General features: G+C 41.9%; 1 protein-coding gene across 2 annotated transcripts in view; it reads left to right on the forward strand.

Moving 5' to 3' along the window:
• The window catches only part of LOC308303427 (supervillin-like), an 85,258-nt gene extending 67,695 nt beyond the window's left edge, over positions 1-17,563 (forward strand). Inside the window, exons 16-30 of one of the 2 annotated variants that reach the window (XM_080747788.1) lie at positions 556-703; positions 2,370-2,515; positions 2,941-3,116; positions 4,193-4,328; positions 6,258-6,395; positions 6,773-6,935; positions 8,063-8,217; positions 9,219-9,321; positions 10,207-10,414; positions 11,127-11,260; positions 11,598-11,753; positions 12,396-12,539; positions 13,519-13,631; positions 14,243-14,401; positions 15,695-17,563. In XM_080747788.1, coding sequence (XP_080603914.1) covers positions 556-703; positions 2,370-2,515; positions 2,941-3,116; positions 4,193-4,328; positions 6,258-6,395; positions 6,773-6,935; positions 8,063-8,217; positions 9,219-9,321; positions 10,207-10,414; positions 11,127-11,260; positions 11,598-11,753; positions 12,396-12,539; positions 13,519-13,631; positions 14,243-14,401; positions 15,695-15,781 — 2,166 coding nt within the window. In that variant the 3' untranslated portion in view covers positions 15,782-17,563. The remainder of the gene's footprint in view (positions 1-555; positions 704-2,369; positions 2,516-2,940; positions 3,117-4,192; positions 4,329-6,257; positions 6,396-6,772; positions 6,936-8,062; positions 8,218-9,218; positions 9,322-10,206; positions 10,415-11,126; positions 11,261-11,597; positions 11,754-12,395; positions 12,540-13,518; positions 13,632-14,242; positions 14,402-15,694) is intronic. The other variant, XM_080747789.1, reaches the window with a different exon arrangement.
• The last annotated feature ends 1,547 nt before the right edge of the window (positions 17,564-19,110 follow it).

Consider the following 19,110-nt stretch of genomic DNA (forward strand, 5'->3'; position numbering starts at 1 on the left):
GAGCACACCCCCGTGGTCATGAGGACATATCTATCAATAGATGTGAAAATACATTTGATTTTTGTGTATTCTTATATCAAAAGTCCCTAAAATTCTATTTTTAATTACTTAAGCATGATGCGTGATGACATCGATAGGCCTTAATGAATATACATTTATCTTGATTTCATTCACCTGCTAAGTTCCCACACCTTGTGTTCTTCTTGATTTTAAATGAGGGAGACACGATTGGGCTGCTACATTCTTTATCCAACTCAAGATGATGGCCAAACGGAGCATTACTCATTTGAAACTCAAACAGTACATTCAAATATGTATCTGAAAACATTGAGGTGAGAAACAAGCAGAGTGGCAAGACAAACATGCTTCCCTCTCTCTCCCTGGGGCTGTGTGAGATGCAGGATGCAAACACAGCATTGCCACGCCATTTCTTTAAAGCCTGATGTGTACTACAATTATTAACAACAATTATTTTTAAAGTATCATAACTGTTATCATAAAAAAAATCCAACGATATCCTGGCTCAAAGTGTAGAGTGTGTGTTTGTGTGTCCAGGCGTCAGAGATGGCATCGTTTGTGCAGGCAAAGAGAGACCTGGGTTGTAAAGCGCCCCAGGTGACCGTCCTGGAGGAGGGCATCAACACAGACAGCAGATGGGCCAAAGAGTTCTGGGCTCTGCTGGGAGGAAAGACCCAGTATGAAGGTACTGACACACTCACATCTGTGTTGTAAGGACGCTTTTTTTATATAAGAAGTGTTAACCAAAAAGATTATTCGAAAACTGCATAGCAGGGTTCCCCGATTAGTTTACCCCAAGGGCACAACATTGCAGGGGGCGACGGTGGTGTTCCCGCTACTCCAGCGACAGTTCAGATATCGTCGTTGTCGGGTGAAAATCTTGTATGTCCAAAACCGTTCGTTTTGCATTTATCATTTTAAAAACGATTTAGTGAAAACAGCCGATTTACAAGCACACAACGCCTCGCGGTGCGAGGCGTTGTGTGCTTGTAGATCTGCTGTTTTCACTACTTTTGTGCGACGGCCTTGTATGATGAAGCAGGGCTTTACTTTGTGAAAGAACGTACACATTTTGAGATACGAGGTTTCCACCCAACAATGACGATATACTAGTGTTGTTGCTGTTCTTATACCACCATTATTACTGGGGTTGGTGGGGGCCAGAGAGTAGCCCCCCGTGGGCCGCAAATGGCTATTGGGGAACCCTGCTGTATAGTATGGTACGGTGTATGTGTTTCATGCCATTGGAATACTGCTAGCTACAGTACAAGTTAATTCCAGTGGAGTCCAAGGCTAAGTAGTATTCCAGTGGAATATGTCTAGTTCCAACTAAGCTCACACGCTATGTTTGCAGAAAATTGCGCTTTGAGGTTTGACTGAGAAATACTGATACATTAAGCCAGGATAGCTGAATTTATGATAGCTGACGTAGATGGTAGGTGTAAAAACGTCTCATGCGTACGCACTCGCGGGAGCGTGCGCGCACACACACACACACACACACACACACACACACACACACACACACACACACACACACACACACACACACACACAGAGTTCAGGTTATTGGCATCCACACATTTTGACAGATATATTGCCATAGTGGTGGTGCAGTCCCATTGCTGGTATAGCCCATGTCACACACACCATATGTGGATCGCATCATCACTTAAACACATATGGACCACCCAAAGAACCTTTTTATAGTATATGGCAATACTCCTATAACGCTATAAACAGACACAGACCCACAAGTAAAGAACATTTAGCTCACTCTCTAGCGGCCCCTCCGGCTCCTTTTTTTAGCTATCTTACTCAAAGGATAACAAATCCATCTTGCTCTGTCTGATGCCTTTATCATTTTATTAAAGGTGCAGTCATTTATTTTTTAAGTGATTTTGTTGGTTAAAATAAGTGTTAAAACACTATATTGTGATAGCAATCATTGCTATAGTATGTGTTTATCTCTCCAGCTCTTTTAGTAAACAGAAAATGCTTTTTCAGGGCGGGATACCGATTTTATCCAATCAGGAGAGACAAATAATACAACACACCCTGATAAAGAAGTGAAATTACTCTCTTCTTTGCGATGATAGAAATAAATGACCAGACAAAATTGGAACTGGAACACATTCATTTAAGCTGATAAATCTGGGTGTTCACTCCTGATTGACTGACATTTGGCAACCCACCTGCAATTTTTTTTTTTTTGAAATAATAATTAAAAACAAAAAAGAATTACAGGACCAATAAAAACGTGTCCGCGACCCACAAATGGGTCCCGACGCACTGTTTGGGAAACAGTTATTTAGACTGCCTTTACATGTTTTAACCTGTGTGTACATCAGGGGCCGGGGAGCCAGAGGAGGATGAGCTGTATGAGAGCGGGGTGTTGGACTCCAACGGCGTCTACAGACTCATGGGAGACAAGCTGGTCCCTCACCAGGACGCCTGGGCCGCCATCCCCAGTGTCTCCCTGCTCAACTCCAAAGAGGTAACTTACTACACCTCTGATTCTTCTTACCCCCCAGTTTGATGAGCACTAGGCCACGGACCCCCATTTTATACCATTTTCGAGCAGTCCATCTAACCGCTCTTACATCTGGCTTTGTCTGTACAGTATGTATGTACGTACAGTATATATGTATGTCCGTATGGAGCTTCATAAAAGGCACCGCTCACACTGGGTCCACGATCTACACTGTAAAATCTCACAGTGCTTATTTAACTCTGAGAGTGTACAAATGGAACCAAATTTGTCTCATACAGGATGCTAGGTTAACAGCATGAAATAGTTTTTCTTCCAGCTGCCAAACAGAGCAGGAATGATCCACTCTTCCACCACTCATTCACCTTTTCCATCTTTCCACCTTCCCCGATCTTCCACCGGGCCGCTCCTCTCTTCATCCCCCACCTCAGGTGCTGGTGTTTGACTTCGGCAGTGAGGTGTACGTGTGGACTGGGAAAGAAGTGTCCCTGAGTGACAGGAAGGTGGCGGTCAGACTGGGCAAGCAGCTGTACAGCGGCAGCTACGACTACAGCGACTGCCGGGTCAACCCTCTGGACGCCTCTGTCACCAATAACCACGTCCCACGGTGAGTCCCAATGTCCACTTTGTGGGGCAGACATATGACTGTAGTACCCGCTTAGAACCCATTAAGACCTGAGGCCCTTTCTACCAATGCCTTCTAAATTTTATGCATTGTGAGCTTGTAGATAAGCTTTTTAATCTAGGTATATATTTTGGAATGTTTTGAAATCTTAAAAAACTAAAAGATTCACTTAGAATGACATGCCCAAAACCGGGACGCCAAGTTGAAAGTGGTTAATTTAATAAAGAATAAAGTGTTTCATACTGTAAAGTATTTTGTGGTCTTAGTGTTTTGGATATCAATTAGATATTTTTGGTTAAGACTATTATATGTATAAGACTGGGGAGCATATTTAAATGGTGGGAATGCCTGTTTTCACCCGGAGACCATACATTTATGTCTCTGTGATAGCATGGTAATCTATGAAACTGAAGCTATGGAAAGGTGCCTCTGAGGAGTGTTTTTACCAAGTTTTCATTTGCTGGCCTCTAGTGGGAATAGTGTATCATTACAGCTCTCACATTGTTCTGGTCCTCATGAGGAAATGGTTAGGGGTAATTGATTTTTTTGGGGCTAACCCTAAGAAATTATGGTTACAATTAGGTTAGAGGTTGAGGTTAGGATTAAAGGGATATTTCACAAAAAAAAATAAAAATGGTAATTTTATCGTCCAATCAGGCTTTTATGAACACTGTGGACAGTTTTTAATTTGCTTAATTCAATATTTAGATATTTGATATAAATGGTATCAGGCCCTCCTCCTCCAGGACCTGATAATGGGTAATAAAATGTGTTTTCAATTGGTGTGTATGGGGAGGGGTCCTGAGAAGGGCCTGATAACATTTACATCAAATATCTAAATATTGAATCAAGCAAATTAAAAACTGTCCAGGGTGTTCATAAAAGCCTGATTGGACGATAAAATGACAAAAAAGTGAAATATCCCTTTAAGTTAGACTAGCATTAGAAATGGCATTAGTATTTATTTATTTGAATGAATTGAATTGCTTTTGATGTCCCCACAAAGATGGTAAAACAAGAGTGTGCGTCTGTGTGTGTGTGTCTCTCTCTCTCTCCAGGCAGGGGGAGGGGCGTCCCAGCTGGGCTCTGTTTGGCAGGCTGTCAGAGCACAACGAGACGGCGCTGTTCAGAGAGAAGTTCCTGGACTGGGCTGAGAGGAAGAAGGAGGAGGCGGCCCTGGCTGAGGAAGTGAAGGTACGCCTCAAAACCCTCAGTCCCTAATTGAACCCTGGCAGAGTCACAATGGACCCACCACATCCTGGAAAATTCACGTTGTAGTTTAATTTAGTTTTTTTTTAGAAATGTTTCAGCTTCTATTTAGATTGACCTTTATTGGTCCTGTAAGGGAAAGTCAGTCACCAGTGGCAGCACAGTAGTTACAGATACAGAGGAAAGCACTGTACTCGAGGGGCAAATTCATACATGCAATTAACACATAATTAATGATGAACCCATTCACTCATTAATCATGAATTTATCATGAACTCATCATTAAGGTCATGTTCAATCACTTTGACTTAACCAACTGTCGTTCAAAGACCCTCCTCGCTACTCCTACCTGCCTATGAGCATAGAAGTGGAACTGGAATAACATCCTTAACTAATAATAATATTACACTTTGCTAAGTTCGCCATAGGTTAATGGCGAGGACCAGGAATTAATGATGAATTAATGTATGCGTTTATCATTAATTAATCATTAATTAAGCGTTAATTACGTGTATGAATTAGCCCCCTCAAGTAATGTGTTACAGAGGAGAGAAAGGTGCTGTCGGGTACAGCTGGGAGCAGCGACCCGATGACTAAAGATCAACCATGGAGAAAAAGAAGAGGACTAAAAAAAACACTGTGACTCAAGCTGATGCCAAGCGTGGCCAACGGGTCAGGAGTCACAAGAAAAAATGAGAAGAAGTAAAGAAGAGAGTGGAAAAGAACTGCTGCACACTCCTCCAACAAGTCTGCTCTCGCGAGTGCCGCATAATGCTCTTACATAATACTACTGATGAATAACCATAATTAATTTTCTGTCCGTCTTATTATTTGTCCCTATTTACATGCTTTTAAATGCCCGTTGTGTTTTTAAATGCCTCATAATGCCTTATGTAAAGAACATTGAGTTGCCTTTGTGTTTTAATTGTGTTATACAAATAAACCTGCCTCGCCTCACCTTACCTAACCTAACCCTACCCTTACTTACTTGATTAATGTACTATAAATACTGTAGGTATATTTTGTCTTGGCTTGAAACCAAACCAAGTCCCAATCATTGTTCTAGTGCTGGTTGTAGGATGAAAATAATTATTTATTTTCATGTACTGTAGGTGGAAATTATCTTTCTATGGTGGCTCAACTCTGCTTTGCAGCAAACAAATGTGATTAGGGCTGCAATGCATAAATATCGATCTTTTATACAAATTGACTAAATTAGTTAGTGTGTTTAACAACTTAACCCCTGTAATGTGTTAAACAAATGGCGATCTTTGTGCTAATGCCAATTAAGCCAATTAAGTCCTCCCTCTGCTTATCACTACTGTTGAACCTACTGGCTCACCTACTGGCTCAAAAAGTAAAATATACATTAGATATGTGCTAATATCTAATGTATATTTTACTTTTTTATTTATCTATCTATCGATCTATTACATTGATGAATTTGATTTGTTCATTCACAGTCATGGTCAAGTTGGCTTGTGACGAAGATATATATTATCATGATTGATTATGTGTGACGTTATTAACAGTAGATTATGCTCATCTTATTATAGTCAACTATGTGCTACGATATGCCTTATGATACATTATGATATTTGATAGTGTAAATGCTATTGTTTTGGTAAAGCCTATCTTGTTATGGTGCAGCTTGTCCTCGACGTTTTGAAGCAGCCACAGTATAACTATGTGTCTGACCTGTGCCTCTGGGCAGAACTACCTTACCACTGACTTGAGTGTAACTGTACTTCTGACCATGATATCATGTTCCATAAACCTAACAACCACCACCTAGAACGTTGTCTTGTCTTCTAATTGCCTTATCGATCATTGATTGATCGGAATTCCACGACAATTGACAATATCTGAATATGCCCTCTCTCTCTCTCTACCGTACGTGTGTGTGCTGCTCAGAGTCCGGTCAGCCTGGTCCACCAGTCCTCGGTGGACCTGGAGCTGCGGCCGTGCGACGCCAAGGCCCTGCTGGACAACGAGCCGCCGGCGGTCCGGACGGCGCTGGAGGGCGTGGACGTGCAGCGTGGCCACGGCCTGGTGAGGACAAGGATGGGACGATAAGCGATGTTACACTCACAATAAACGTATCGTGGAGATTTAGATCTGTCGTGAAATTATCCCTTGTCATGCACTGGGATCAATTCACCTTTTATTTGCAGAGCTGCATATCTGGTACCACTTAAACCCTCTATAATTGGTCAAATTATAGAGGGTTTGTACTTGATACTAAGGCTGGGGGATATTAGTTGCGACGCGTTGTGAGCTTGTAGATCGGCTATTTTTTGGCAAATGATCCGCCTCAGGATAATAATGGATGTTGGGGGAAATTTTGATTATCGCGATGATATGGTACATCGCAATATCTTTGGTCACGATAATGGCGACATGAATGTTTTATATGGTCCCATCCCTAGGTTCGTACAGAGGACGGCCGGCAGGCGGAGCTGAGCACCGTGCGGGTGGATGCCTGGCACATCCGCGAGCACGGCGAGGAGGCCCTCGCCCAGGAGAGCCTGGGCCAGCTCCATGAGGGAGACGCCTACGTCATCCGCTGGACCTACTCCGTCACCACCGTGGGTGAGTTAGATCCCGCTGAGACCCGGCCGAGGCCACTCCCACAAAACGTCTTCTAAAATCTAAAAAAGTTTTCTGAAACGCATACTCTATGTTGCTGTAATAATATTCAGTGGTTCTCAAACTTTTTTATGTCGGGAACCACCCCAAAATTATGTGTGTTTGGCCGTGGACCCCCATCTCAAAAGGTTTAGTTCCAGTTGCGAAGTTAGTTACAAATGTTTGCTTTAAAATGTATATATATTCAAGATTTGCACACAGTTTGACGATTTCTTTAAAATAGCAGATCTACGAGCTTGTATATCTGCTATTTTTGAATGGCCAAAGTATAAAATAATGGTGAAAGTGGTTAAAAATCGAAAGTGACACAGATGCCTTCCAGGTTCAAATGAAGTATTACAGTATGTGGCGTGCTGCATGCGTCGCGCCGCAGCTTCAGGGCCTGCGGTTCACCGTAGGGTAATGATGTGCAAAACGATGGTAAATAAATGCCCTGTCACAGAGTTTTCTGAATGCAAACTGACATCTTGAGAGTGATTCATACGCGGCTGTCAGAGACATTTAATTTAAAAATATTTCATCTCATAATATGGAACAACGGTAATCAGTCCCGTTTTGGTGAAGCTGTAAATGGCACATGTCCTATTTTTTATCTCTAAACAGATTATTCAATGAGAATTGGATTGATTATCTGTCTATCGTTTTGATAAATCGTTTATCCCTTATTTGGCATTCCAACCCCCTTGTGTTTTTGTAGACAGGCAACAGGAAAGTTAAAAGGCAGTGTATTTCTTCACTGACAGGCAGAAACCTTGTATCTCTTTTTTTTCTGATCTACAAGCACACAACGCCTCGGTTTTGGACATACAAGGTTTCCACCCGAAAACGACGATTTGCAACACAGGAGGGACTCAATCTAATGACTGAAAAGCACTGCGCTTACAATGCAGTGTCAGCAGGTAGAGCTGCTATTTTCGGTGCATGACACCTGCACACAACTAAGTATAGTGTAAAGCAGGCTATAGAACAGCAGGGGGTGCATGGAGACAGGGCCTTTACCACTGTATTATCTCTGGGTGTCCAGAACTGCTTTTGATCTACTCTGGCTGTGCTCGTGTTGTCTCTCTCAGTGGGGAAGCGCCAGAAGCCGGGGGAGTTGAGTGTTGGTACGCCGGGCAGGGAGAGGAGCGCCTGTTTCTTCTGGCAGGGCCGCCAGTCCAGTGTCAGCGAGAAGGGAACGTCAGCTCTCATGACGGTGGAACTGGGCAACCACAGAGGGTCACAGGTGAGTGTGACTGTAGCATCTAGCGAGTACAATATTGTTTAATTAAATGTATATGATCTCATTATGGAATCTGCCACTCCTGTCCTGAGGCATGACACATACACTAAAATGTTATTAATTAATTAGTGTGGTTCCTCTGCAGGGCAAACATGATTATAGTACTTGTCAGACTATATTACCATTCATCCATCTTTCTAGATATACTATATTTTGCAGCTCTACTCCTCCCACAGTTTTGGTGGCACGCACTTGGGCCATAATTTATGTCTAATTGATCGGCTTCATCGGGACACGCAGGGGAGCATTTTGCTAAGAGAGACGTTGTATATAGTTTAATTTATATACATTTTCTCCATTGACTTTAATTCAAAAGTAAACTTTTCCCAAATATGGAGATGACTGACATCATAGACCACATTAGACTGACACAGTATGTCCATATATGGGCATTCCAAGATATGGGCTTAATATTGATGACATCAGGGATAAAAGGGACAAGGACTGACACAGAGCTCACCATTATATTGTCGTTGTCGGGTGGAAACCTTGTATGTCCAAGACCGTTTGTTTTGTATTTATCATTTTAAAAATGAGTTAAACTAGTGAAAACAGACGATCTACAAGCACACAACGCCTCGCACCGCGAGGCGTTGTGTGCTTGTAGATCTGCTGTTTTCACTACTTTTGTGCGACAGCCTTTTCTGATGAAGCAGGGCTTTACTTAGTGAAAAAACGAGGTTTCTGCTCGACAGTGACGATATGGCCATTAATGTATTAGTGAATACATTTTCCTATTGAATTGAATGGGGAAAATTCAAATGGTAAGATGGAATTCACTTGCAAGTGTGACTCGCGTCACGGCAATCACAATATTCAGTTGCATCTTCTAGTTTTATTTGAACTCATCAGTGACACTGAGACACCCAGTAATGGCTTTGGGTCAGCAGCTAATTGGTGTTTGTCTTTCTCCCTCTATGTGTGTTGCTGCTGCTGCTGTCCAGGTGCTAGTGAGTCAGGGGAAGGAACCTCCATGCTTCCTCCAGCTCTTCCAGGGAGGCCTGGTCATCCACAAGGGCAGCAGAGAGGACAATACCAACAACAGAGGTACAATAAAAATAGTAATAATAAAACCAGTAAGACGCCTAAGGGCGACATGCCATGTCTTGGCCATCTGGCCAGTGATGTATATCGGACCAGTTACCCATATATGGAGAGCCCTGGTACCCATATATGGAGATCCATGTGCTGTATATGGAGATATGCTGAGACCCCAAACATGCTTTCTCAGTTATTCGTTATGTGGAAGTCCTATGACGTCTATGACATCTGACATCATACATACAACCCCTTTTATGCCCATATACTGTATGGACATCACTGTCTGTAGAACCAGCCACAGAGATATGGGCTGTCTTGGGCATATATGGATTCTGTTAGTGTGGTATTTGACTGATGTGGCCTTCATATATGGCCATTCCCATATGAAGTCCTGTTAGATATGGGCTTAATATTGATGACATCAGGGATCTCCATACAGTATATGGCATAGTGATGTCAGAGCTTCAAACCTGACACAGATGGAGACAAGATGTGCCGTTTCTCATACTAAACTGCGACCTACGGTCACAATAATCCTTTGTGTCAAGTGATTAATGAACACTGAGGATTTTACTTTGTGAGCTCCAATTCACTGCACTACAGCGCTCTGATTAAGAACAGTTTCACAACCTAAATAAATCATATTCTCCTCTGGAGTCTGTGTTCTTGACACTTTACGGCCACAACAAGTGGATCAAATAGGTGGTATTTAATTTAGAGGAAAAAAATTAAAGGGAGCTACAGTTCACGTCCTTCTTGTTTGCCTTTAATCTACCTTATCTTATTATCATTACCTTTTATTTACAGTATGTCAGACAGCCGCATGTAAACGGAACCATTCTTTAGGTCCAGATTCATCTAATCCTGTCTCCACAATGCCCACTTTTCCAGGAGGCTGGAGATTGTTTTGTGTCCGTGGCGAGGCAGCGGTAGAAGCCTCTCTGGTGGAGGTGGACTGCCTCAGTGCCAGCCTACGTTCCCGTGCCAGCCTGGTGCTGCTCGGCTCTCACAAGAGCCAGCTGTACCTGTGGCACGGCTGTAAGGCCCATGCCAGTGCCAGGCAGGTCGCCAACAGGGCTGTGGAGAAGCTGACTCAGAGGTAAGTCACCCGGGTGGATAGATGGGGCTGAGCCATATTATGGACGAAATCAAATATCACGCTACTTTGACCAAATGCCTCTACAGATTTTGAGACGATAATATCATATTGTGAGTCGTGACTATGTCTTGTTTTGTTTTGTGTAAAAAAAAAGGAGAGAATAGCTGATCTACATACAAGCTCACAATGTGTCTTGATGCAACACGTTGTGAAGGTTCTAGATCGACTTGTTTTGTATGAAATAGGCTTACAGTAAGTTATTCAAACCAGTAATAGACAACACATGCCACATGAGTCATGAAAATATTACAATATGTAGTCTCATATCACAAATTCACAATGGATATCGTCACTGTCGGGCAGAAACCTTGTATCTCCAAGTTTCAAATTTGTATGTTTTTTTTTCTTCTTTTTTTCGTAAATTAAAGCCCTACATCATACAAGTGTCGCACAAAAGTAGTGAAAATAGCAGATCTACAAGCACAATGCCTCGCGGTGCTTGTAGATCGACTATTTTCACTATTTTAAATTGGAAGGTTTTGGACAAGCTTTCCACACGACAACGACAATATAATATTGTTATATTGCCGAGTATATTGTCCTAAATATATGTGGATGGATGAGTCAGTGGTCAGGGATCAGCAGATGGAGCTCCAGTAACACGTGCACACGTTGTGTCCGGTATGTTTGTCTGTGTGGGTGCCCGTGCCAGGTGTCCCTCAGAGCTTGACCTGAGCGCCAGCAGCAGGCTGAAGGTGGAGGAGGTGGAGGAAGGCTCTGAGCCGGCCGAGTTCTGGAAGGCTCTGGGTCAACAGGACAAGAAGGCTTACGACTGCATGCTGCAAGGTAACGGCTGTGCCAACGTATACGGGCTACTTCACTTTGACTTGAAGCACATTGAGCTTACAATTAAAAAAAGAGAACCTGCGTTTCTTTTTTTCCTATTGCATACTTAGCTGTATCAATCAACAGATTCATATTTAACGACTTGGGCTCGGTGTCTTGCAGAAGACCGTTGTGTCGGAGCTTCCGTCTAACAATTACAGTTCGTCTTTAGTGGCTCTACAGAAGCCTCAGTTTCGTCACCAACTTCTGGCAATGCATCAGATACTTGCATACCGCTAATGACGAGCCATTAGTGGCACTTGAGAGGCTAATGCTTTAATGTAATCACTGGTTGCAGATCCGGGGAAGTACAATTACACGCCCCGCCTGTTCAAGTTCAGTGCCAGCTCCGGGGTGTTCTCAGCGGAGGAGCAGCTGAGTTCAGCCCGGGTGGCGGAGGGCGTCATGGCCATGCCCTTCCTGCAGGACCACCTATACTCAGCGGAGCAGCCAGGTACTGCATTTATCCATTATTGTCTTTAGTGTGTGTTCTATTGATTACTTAACTATTGAAAAATAGCAGATATACAAGCTCACAGCGCGGCACCGAGTGCCGCGCTGCGAGCTTGTAGATCTGCTATTTTTGAAAAATCGTGAAAATTATAATTTTGACCCGATTCTACAAGTGTCTTTTGAATCCTTCTAAGGCTTTTTGAAAAACCTATGTTTATATGTCAGCTATCTGGCTGGCCATCGTCAAAGAAAAGGTCCTTTTCACTTAACTGGAGCTCAGTTAGTCTGTTCTTGAGAGACTACTATGTCAGAGGTTCTCAAACCTTTTCATGTGAAGGACCCCCAAAATTATATTTATTTGGCCACGGACCCCCATCTCAAAATATTTAGTTCCAGGGACCACCCAGAAGCTAAATTTGAGTTGCAAACGTTCGCTTTGAAAATACATTATATTCAATGATATACACTCAAAACACTTGAGCTAGTTCATCTGTAACGAGAGGACCACAATGGGAATAACAAGTCTTCATTGTGTTTTTATCCTCCATTGTTTTTAACGCTCCAAGTATCTTCTGTTCCGAGGTTCCTAGCAGTCAAATGAAACTGAACTCTCTCTCTCTTCATGATATCCTCTGTGTCCCAGCCCTGTTCCTGCTGGACAACCGCATGGAGGTGTACCTGTGGAACGGCTGGCAGCCTGACGACACCCAGTGCACCGGCTCTGCCAAGATGCGCTGGGACAACCAGAGGAAGTGTGCCATGGAGACTGTGCTGCAGTACTGCAAAGGTCAGAGGAGGAATTAAAGGCAGGGTTCCCACGGTCATGAAATTCCTGGAAATATTTTGAAATTAGAAAAAAAAATAGCTATGCATTGTCTTTGGTTATTGATTTTGTTAATACCTCTGAAATGATAAATTAAACGTTGGCCAAATTGTCAAATATTAGAGGCAGAAATTTTGAAAATAGCCGATCTAAATGCTCACAACGCCTCGTAACGCGAGGCGTGAGCATGTAGATCTGCTATTTTCACAATAGAAACGTGTTATACAAAATTCCTCAACTCTTAGTGCTCAGGTCCCCAGTTAAAATATGATTATTTCGGGGGTCACAGCCTGAAAAGGTTGAGAACCACTGGCATACACTACCTGTCTTTGGGCATTGCGCATACAGTAGGAGTAAGCGACTTGTTATTGAGCTGAATTATTGTTATATAGTCCTGGAAATTGGGTTAAATATTATGGAAAAGGTTTGGAAATTAATTGGTAAAAATGTGTGGGAACCCTGTAAAGGGGGTCATGATGTTATTTTCAAAATACTAACTCTGTACTTTATATGGAGGTACAGGCTTCCTCTGCTTTGGCAATAACAGAATTCCCATACAAAATATTTTATAATTAAACAAATGGCAGCCCCATGCTAATATCGTACAAAGTGAACTGCTGAGTTTTGATGAAATGCTTTGAATTAACTTAAGTAATTCAACCATTTCCCTTTGCTTCATCAACTGGGAACAAAGTAACAATCTTACTTTGTTCCCAGTCGTTCCCAGTCTCATCTAACCAAGAGGTTTACAGTAAGAAAATATTGATGAATCCTAAACCTTTATAAATAAGACGTTCATACAGCACACAGGGCTTAAGCACAGATTTGTGCTCATAATGTGTACACTATCAGTGAATGAGGCCTATTGGCATTTAAATAGAAACCTGGGTAGATGTTGTTAATTAATACATTTTTGTTTGATGTGCTTGTGTGTGGATTGCAGAGAAGAACCCACGGCGCCCTCCTCAGGCCTACCTTATCACAGCAGGCTGTGAACCTCTCACCTTCACAAATATCTTCCCCCACTGGGAGAAAGTCCCTAACATCACTACACAGGTACGACACTCCTCTCCAGTTAAAATCATTATGAAAGAGAAACCCAGGTTTATTCCAGGCACTAGTTTATTTTCTCTGCACTCTTATTTATGTGACTATTAAACGCCTATATACAGTACTTCATCGACCAAAGTCCCCCTGGTGTCTATAACTGGTCCCCTCCTTCCCCCGTTACCCTCAAGGGTCCATTTAACATTGTATTTGTTTTGTTTTTATAGTGTAGACATTGGTAGCTGTGGTCATGTTCAAAGGGTGCTTGAGCTCCTGCCCTTTTACCTCTCTGTAAAAGGTCAAGGTCATCAGACCATGAATAAGTACAGAAAAATAGCCTATATTTTCACCAAAAGGCCCTTTCAGACCCTGCCTCTTTAACATTCTCTCAACGTCCCTGTATGACAAAGTATCAAGGCTTAAGACTGGTTGATTGGGACCTAACTGTGTGTGTGTGTGTGTGTGTGTGTGTGTGTGTGTGTGTGTGTGTGTGTGTGTGTGTGTGTGTGTGTGTGTGTGTGTGTGTGTGTGTGTGTGTGTGTGTGTGTGTGTGTGTGTGTGTGTGTGTGTGTGTGTGTGTGTGTGTGTGTGTGTGTGTGTGTGTGTGTGCGCGCGCGCAGCAGGCAGAGGGCTCCAAGAACAAGGTGGTCTTGGTGAAGGAGGCTCTGTCCAAGCTGAGCAAGCTGCAGTACTCCATAGAGGAGCTGACCGGCAAGCCCCTGCCAGAGGGAGTGGACCCTCTGCGTCTGGAGGACTACCTCTCTGACGACGACTTCAAGGTGAACAGAATGGGGCTGTTAAGTATGACATCATTTTGTAGGCAGAGGAGAATTTCTGCCCCCAGTTTCCGTGAATCTTTTTACTATTTTTACTATTTACACATTTTTCTTCTCTTTGTTGTTGAAAGGAAAGTGTTAGAATTATACTTTAGTCGTTATTTTTTAGTCGTTGTTTTTTGAAATAGCGAGGAACAGAAAATGCTCTGGGGGCAGATTCTCCTCTGCCTACAAAATGATGTCACGGCTTAAAAGCCCCATACCACCTTTTGTTTTTGAAGCGGTGAAAGCCGCTTCCAAGGAGTGGCTTTGTCTGTGGCTTTGTCCGTACATGTTTTTTCGAGGATTCCCATAGATTCTCAAGGAGTGGCTTTGTCTGTCCCGTACATGTCCCGTACATGTCCCGTGCATGCAGAATTGAGGATTGGTCAAGCTTCACGTGACAATTTGGCCCTCCAAGCAAAATCATTCAGAATTCATAAAAATATAGAACTAAAGCACATAGAAAGTATAGATCTAGAACACAGAATGTATAGATCTAGAACACAGATTTCATAGCTCTAGAACACATAGAATAAAAATTCACCGCTTCACTTCGAACCGAGGTATGAATTTTTACATGCACTAACGATTCAGGTGTGAGTGAGAGACCCGGCGTGTTTAAAGCCCAGTTTAGACCAATGATTTACATTGAGACGAAGCCCACCTGAGGCACATTTTGAATAGTTGGACAATAAGTCATCACATTCAGGCCAGGGGAGATATTGCACTATGAGCTTCAGACATTGCCAACCACCAGGTATCGTAACGGATATCAGGGTCTGACTTTCTCAATGTTAGAGTAGGAACTAGCAAGACCACCTGCAACCACTGCTAGTTATGTTGTATACCATTGAGATTGGTTAAAATGTTTTATTCTTGCCTGGTTAAAACCAGACCGAACACTGACAATTGCACAACACAGACCGTGTTGTAGTATGGTCTGGCCCCGATCCATTGAGATTCTATTTCCTCAAACAGCTTTTAGGGTTGGCCAATCAGGGTTGTATGCTTGGGGCACGTGGTTTATGTAGGCTTGGGGCACGTGGTTTGGAGCAAACCCCAGAAATGTAAACTCTTCCTGAAATCCCAGACTCTCTTCCCAAAACGAAGTGTGTGATAGAGGTTTTATTCATTAAAACGTATATGTTCCAAATTGCAGCTTTAATCCACCAAAGCCCCCCAAAAATGCTGCGTCATAAAACAATGGTGGGCCAGGCAATGACGCTTATTGTCTTCTTGATTAATGTTTTGCAGAAACTTCTTGAGATGAGTCGAGTGGAGTTCAACGCTCTGCCAAACTGGAAACAGAAGAACTTGAAGAAAAGCAAGGACCTGTTTTAAAATGTGTTTTTGTACACAAACCAAAAAAGGAGAATTAAAAGGTCTAACTTTAACTTGTTATTTTTATTGTTTTTATCCCAAGGAAAGTTATGGATTTCTCCCACCCATCTTGTAAAGAAAGGGAAAAAAAACATTGTACATTTAGGTTACATTAAGTTCTATAGCATTTAAATGCCATACTGTAGCCAATCATTATGTGCAATTGTCAACTTTTGGCAGCAACATTTTTCTAAAATGGTTATGTAACTATATTTACCCCCGCATTATAAATATGTAATATACTATAAATGTAATTTCTCTTATGTTTACTCTTTTGTGGGAAAGTGTTTATGTGTAAAAATGTCATGCTTTTATTGATGAACTTAGGGAGTTATTCAAACACTATGCAGATGATGCCATTGTAGAAATCCCACTTTGGACTGTTGTTGGATCCGTAAGGGTCCTTTTGGTTACAAATGGATACATTAACACTGAGGAGTTTAGTGAGTAATAATAATAATAATGATGAAAATAATGTATTTGTATAGCACCTTTCATACAAAACATGCATCTCAATATGCTTTACATTAAAGAGATTTTTACATTTTGAACTGACTAAAGGACTCAAACTAGAAAAACATCTTTTGGAAGAAGAAAACAAGACAAACTTAAAAAAGGAATCTGATAAAAGTCTGTATGTAAAGCAGACTATCACAAGGTACAAGGAGTGATCTGTTAAGTAGTTGGATGAGAGGCTGTTTTGCTTTACATAATATAACATACAATGTTGAAGAAAAGGATTGTTTGCAGTACAATGGAAGCATACTGTAATATACCGGGGTGAATGCATGAAGAGGGATGTCTATAATGTATATCATCATTGTACTCTATAGCCTAGCCTCTCTCAAGACTACAAACTTTCAACAATCTTTAGTGAGATGACCTCAGATATGATACACAGATCATGAGAATCCATAACTAAAACACTCAGCCCTTTTTGTTTAAAGGGTGAGACAAGTTCACTGTGTTAAAGTGCAGAACATGACCAGGATGTGTCGTTAACCCCATGCAGTATTAATTTTGCAAAGACTTTTGTAAATACAAAAAAAAAAAGAAACGGTTTAGAATCTAGTCTTCTATCCTTGTAACAGACCCTTTATTGTTCTAAAAGCCTTTTCATGTCAAGGATCCTCACTTTTATATGTATTTAGCAGCAGACCCCATCTCAAAAGTCGTGCCATAGACCCCCTGAAGAAAAGATTGCTTTTTAAACATTTCCAAGATTTTCCAAATATTTTCAGATATAGCAGATCTACCATGCTGTGAGCGGCTATTTTTGAAAAGCCAGAGCATACAATATGGTTAAAGTAGTTGAAATGATTGTGACGCTGTATTAACAAATGTTGCTGGGGACCCCTTAGAACCCCTCCAAGGACCCCTGGATGTCCCCGGAACCCCACTTTGAGAACCACAGTCATAAAGAATGAATTTGTGATTGCCTGTGTGCCACTGATGGCAATCATCTACAAACTGCCTCAATTATTTCTCCGTACAGCGGTGTCACTCGCTGAAAGTAACTGGTTTTCGGCAAGTGACAGGTGACAGATCGCATGACGAATAATCGAGGCTTAAGACTGGTTGACTGGGACCAAACTAACCGTGTGTGTGTGTGTGTGTGTGTGTGTGTGTGTGTGTGTGTGTGTGTGTGTGTGTGTGTGTGTGTGTGTAAATGTAATGTGTTCAATTATGTGTACGGTATAAGCTGCCTTTAACCAAAGCTCAAAGCTCAGTTGTGTAGTGCAAAACCTATGCTCTGTGGATTACAGTATGTTACTCTATGAAACATTTTGTCAATGAAATTGTTATCAATCTGTTTGTATAAAACTCTCCGTAGGACTCACTGATGGTGAGAAAACATCACATTGCATATTTCTTTTCTAATATATGAGATGTGATAAATGACATGTTGTGAGCATTTATTTATTTACTTCAGTGTTCTATTTTATATTTACATGGTGGATGTGGCCTCATGAGATGCCATTGATGCTTTGAATGTGATCAGAAGAAATGTCTATGGGCATCAGCAAAACACTTTATTTTGGAAGTCTGTCTGGGAAACGTTTTCCTCAAAGAGACATGGTAGATTTCAATGTGATGAGCATGACAATGCTGACAATTCATGGGTTGCATTTGTAGTCCTACCGGCCATGTTGAGGACCAACACAGGTGTTCTGATTGGTGAAGAACATAGTTCTGTGCTAATCAGAAACATTGAAAAACCTGTGTTGGTCCTCAACATGGCCGTTTAGGACTACAAATGCAACCCATGAATAATATTGCCGCTATCGGGTGGAAACCCATCATGTCCAAAACTGTTACTTTTCAGGATTCAAATAAACCTGCAAAAGTAGCAGATCTGCAAGCTCGAAACGCGATGCGTTTTGTGCTTGTTGATGCTACCATTCATGCTTTTGCGTGATGCTGTAGTATGATCAAGTAAAGCATTACATTTAAGAAAAAAAATATGGCGATACTGTAAGACATTTATTTTCATGATATGTTTTTGGGCTTTTACACCTTTACTGATAGGACAGTATGAGTAGACTGACAGGAAATGGGGAGAGAGATGGGGAGTGACACAGCAAAGGTAATCGGGATCGGGAATCGAACCAGCGACACACTATCAGGTTACACTGAGCCTATGGCTATGACTAGTAGGCCAGCAGGCACCCCAACATCAGTGTGGATTCTCTTAATTATTGTTGTAGTTGTCATGCTTGGCATGGACAGACGTTTTAGTATTGGCCCTCATGCAGTCTGCAGCCCCAAAACCTCAAATTCAATAAAGGTCTGGTCTGGACAAATGAAGACAAATTTTGAAAAAGATATGCACCCTGCACTCTATCAACGATTCTTCCCTGGCCAAAATGAGTGTTTTCATAATGATGACATATGCTGGTGTGGTGTGAACAAATGCAGAACAGAAGGCAGAGTGGGTGTTTTCACCTAGACCCTCTCCAGGGGTTCCCAAAAGGTAGATTGTGATCTACCAGTAGGCCTAGATCACAAAGGCTGTACGGGTAGACCACAATCACCACATGACCCTAAAAATACTAATTAAAACATATTTATAAACTAAGCTCACAAAACTCCTCTTTTTGGCCACTTGAGTTAAGGTGACTTGATTGATTGACATCAAGAAGGGCTTAATTGTCAGCTCCCTTCACGGCTTCTAGGCAAACTCAACTCTCAATGCAATCAATGCTTTGTTTTCAAGTGTTGCGTGCAAACATCAGTAGCATTACAAAGTTATTCCATACAATACAGAATGGGTGGAAGACACATGTTCC

This window comes from Nannobrachium achirus (assembly GCF_963921795.1).
Source record: "Nannobrachium achirus genome assembly, chromosome: 18".
Lineage (NCBI taxonomy): Eukaryota > Metazoa > Chordata > Actinopteri > Myctophiformes > Myctophidae > Nannobrachium > Nannobrachium achirus.